Source organism: Lactuca virosa, chromosome 3, assembly GCF_052849685.1.
Source record: "Lactuca virosa cultivar CGN04683 chromosome 3, Lactuca_virosa_CGN04683_v6, whole genome shotgun sequence".
NCBI classification, from domain to species: domain Eukaryota; kingdom Viridiplantae; phylum Streptophyta; class Magnoliopsida; order Asterales; family Asteraceae; genus Lactuca; species Lactuca virosa.
In genome coordinates, this window is record NC_136428.1 from 29,928,947 (window position 1) to 29,932,756 (window position 3,810).

The 3,810-nt window shown below is 35.6% G+C and overlaps 1 protein-coding gene across 1 annotated transcript; it reads right to left on the minus strand.

Moving 5' to 3' along the window:
- Positions 1 to 1,215: 1,215 nt before the first annotated feature.
- On the minus strand, positions 1,216 to 2,262 carry LOC145165408 (NADP-specific glutamate dehydrogenase). Its single transcript, XM_079084143.1, has one exon. It carries the CDS (start codon positions 2,099 to 2,101, stop codon positions 1,349 to 1,351), a length of 753 nt encoding a protein of 250 aa, XP_078940269.1. The 5' UTR covers positions 2,102 to 2,262; the 3' UTR covers positions 1,216 to 1,348.
- Positions 2,263 to 3,810: the final 1,548 nt, after the last annotated feature.

Genomic DNA, 3,810 nt, shown 5'->3' on the forward strand with positions numbered 1-3,810 from the left:
GAATTTTACGAAATTGGTCCCTAATATATTATAAATATAAAATTTAACCCTAAAGTATATATGTTTGTATACGTGTTTATACGTGTCACGTGTCAACACGAATTTGTATCGTGTCTTATACGTGTCTAAACAGGTAAATTCGTGTTTGACACGTATAAGACACGAAACACGAATTTAAAATACGTGCCAGACACGAATAAACATGAAACACGAATTTCTAAAACACATACACGGAAAACTCGTATCGTGTTCGTGTCGTTTTAATCGTGTCGTGTATCAAATTGTCAGGTCTAGTTAAAGGAGGAAGACTAGTCTTGTAGGGAAATAAGAAAAGTGGGGTTACATTTTTTTTTCTGTTGTTTAATTTTTAATCGGAAAAATTAAAAAAATATATAAACAAAATAGAAAAAGAAAACTAAAAGGGCAAATTCATCAATTGAATTATTTTCAAAAACTTTTGGACCAAACACTCAATAAAATCAGAGTTTTGGACAAAAACTTTTTGGACAAAAATGATAATTTTCGACAAACTATAAAGACAATTTTTACAGTTTTGTCTATAAAAAAAAATTAGAATAGTTACAAAGATGTTTGGTGCATTGTGAGAATACCCAAACCTAAAACCAAATGGTTCACAATCGACAATAATAACAAAACTAAATTGATACACAAGAATATGTTTTGGTTTCAAAAATGGGGATCAGAGCAATAACTATTACTTTAATGCTTCTTTCATCTCTCAGTGTTGATTGATCATAATAGCCAGTGGCCTTCCTTGATTGTTATTTATGACCAATTTCTCATAAAAAATATTTTTATCTCAAAATTGTTGTTTTTGGTATTTAATTTCCATTTTTACGTATTGTTTGTCTCACATTTATTTAACTTTTTTTTCTTTGTAAAGTAATACTCACTTGTTTCTTCAATCTTCGATCTTATTTATAATATTGTTAATAAAACATATTACCATATCAAAATAGATTTTCTACCTCATTAAAATAATATGAAAGTTTTATAAGTCAATGAAATATTAAGAATTTAATATTAAAATAAGTAAGTTATGTCCTTTAGATTTTTGCAAAATAATGGATGATGTCATTTCTTAAGATAAGATAGCTTAAAAAGTTTTGATAATCACATTTGCTATATCGACCTTTCAAAAATTATCGAAAAGGCGCCGTCTATTGAATGCTGGAGAGATAACATTAAATGTGATTTCGCTTGAACAAACTATATATATAAATTGTCGTGATCATAATAACATAAAGATTACAAAATGTATTACTATTTTATATTCACAAAACTTATGTGATCTTGTAACAAAAAATAAATCAGATTAATTTCAAAGCTACAATAATCTGCGTCTCCTTAGATTCTTCGATGAAGCTTTTGAAACCAAATACCCGACACCCACACCCAAACACATGACCCATATGCCGACGTCAACCGCCCATCTCACACCTTCTACCTCCGCCTCCACCTCACCTCCACCGTCCTCCTCCTCCTCCGAATCGTCATCTTCTCCGCCGCAATCACAACAACAACAACAATTCTCCTCCACTTCCTCCCCCTCACTCCGCTGCTCCGGTATCTCCTCCAACCCTTCAAAACACCTCCCTCTTTTCCTCCTCACCACCATCTCTACCTTCTCCCTCATCACCTCCACCTCACCCTCCGTCGCTACACAAACCTCCACATTTTGCATCTCCACCACCATCTCCCCTTCTAACCCACACCTGCATTCCATCTTCCACTCACCCTCTTCATCTTTCCTGAAACCACCCTTCACCACCTTCTCTTCCCTCAAATACACCTCAAATCTCACCCCTTCACTCACCCCCACCTTCTCCCTGCTCCCATACATAACCGACCCTTTACCCTTATCAGACACAATTACCCGATATAGGGTGACAAACGCCGGAGCATCGGGTCGGATGACGGATCCATTAATCTCCAAGGGGCTGCCATTAATCCGGGGTAGATAATGTAGAGTGAGGGAATCGGGCAAGTGTTTGTGGGTTTTGGGAAGGGACAACAAGAGATAAAAAGCTTTGATTTTTAAGAGACGATCTTTCTCGCTTTGCTGAAATCCACGGCACATGTTGAGTTTTCCGGTATGTTGTTAGTGGTGGAGATGATAAGTGATGAGGGTCTGTTATTAATATATGATTGAAAGGTGAAACAGCGGGTGGCGAGCACACGGGTTTGACCAAATGGTGGTTGCGCCAACAGAGAAATGTGTGCAATTTGTGGTCGGCTGCACCTCCTTTCCTTGGGATTGCCTCAATTATAGTTGCTTGTTTCATAAAATAAAAATCTGTGGTATTTATTATTCTTATTCTTATTCTTATTCTTATTATTATTTGGTTTTAACCATCTTATAAGATTTTTATGTGATTTAATAATTTATATTTTGGTATTATTGTTTTAAATCATTAGGTTAGAGGAAGTTGTGTTACGTTTGTTATAGTAAATGTATGCGTCATATAGGATTTGTCATACTGTTTCAAAAGTTTATCATTTAGAAGGTGTGGGTTGTCATTTTTGACATGTTAATTTTTTTAGAAAAAATAATTTACAAAAAAGTAATCAATTTAAACAAATTATTTTTATATAAACTTAAATTTCCTTAACTTGAAACGAAATTACAATACGCTTAAAAAAACACACACTTGAAATTAAAATATAACATAAGACACTTCAATTTAAAACAAACTTCAAATTAAAATAGTACACAAGACAACGAGAAATTAAAACACACAAGACACTAGTTCATTCGCAATGTTGATGTCATTTGTCGCACCGCCTCACGACTTGCCAAAACTCAACAAACCGAAAAGGTTTGTGTAACACCTATTCTAGGTAAATATTTCATTTATGTTTTTGAGAAATTAAATAGTTTAAAAATATGGATTTTGTGATGGTCACGGCATGGTGAAGGATACACCATGACGTGGTCATTGATGAATTAAAACGCGCATCAATCTCGTGCGCCACGACGTGACAAGCTTATGGTCATGACGAGGTGTCCGCCTAAGTGCTTAACCCTAATTTCAAGATTTGTGCTCCTATTTAAGGGAAGTGAGGGATAGGGTTTGCACACCCTCAACCTCCATCACCTCCTTTTTACCCTCCATGAAACCCTAAACTCCATATTGACCTTGTGAGCTCTTTATGGTGATTTTAGCCCCTTGAAGATGAAGAATGTGTTTTTGGTGCATTGTTTCAGCTAACAAACCTCTCCCTAATCATCTTATGCTATTTTAGGACTATTGTAAGTCCTCTATTTCCTTCTTTTTTAGTTCAAACATGCTAGATCTAGGTTTTTGTCCATTTCCCCCCATGTTTGAGGAGGTTTTAGTGTTGAGATTTCATAAAGTTAGCGACTTTATGAGTCCTTGTGGTTCCTTTATGACCTCTTGTCCTAGATCTGGAAAGTTTTTGAATTATGAGTTCCATGCATGAGATTTGATCTTATTTTCTTCATTTTGACCTTACTTGTGCTCAAGACATGCATGTATAAAAAGCAATGATTTTTATGATGCTTTAGGATGGAGAAAGCCTTATGGAAAGTTTGAGTGCTTAGCTTGAAGGATTAAGAGCTTAAAACATTAAGTTGTCCAAAGCAGTTCCCATGACGTGACGGATTGACCATCATGACATGGAGACGGACAGCTTCGCAACTGTTTTGTCCTAACGTTGACACGACGTGACCAATGGGTGGCCACGACGTGACGGTCAGCTGGGGCTCACTTTGACCATTGACTTTTTTTTACCATTATTGACTTTGGTAAACTTAGGAGTTTTAGG

Excerpts from the sequence above, each read along its gene's own strand:
- LOC145165408 (XM_079084143.1), bottom strand. The coding sequence starts at position 2,101 with ATGTGCCGTGGATTTCAGCAAAGCGAGAAAGATCGTCTCTTAAAAATC.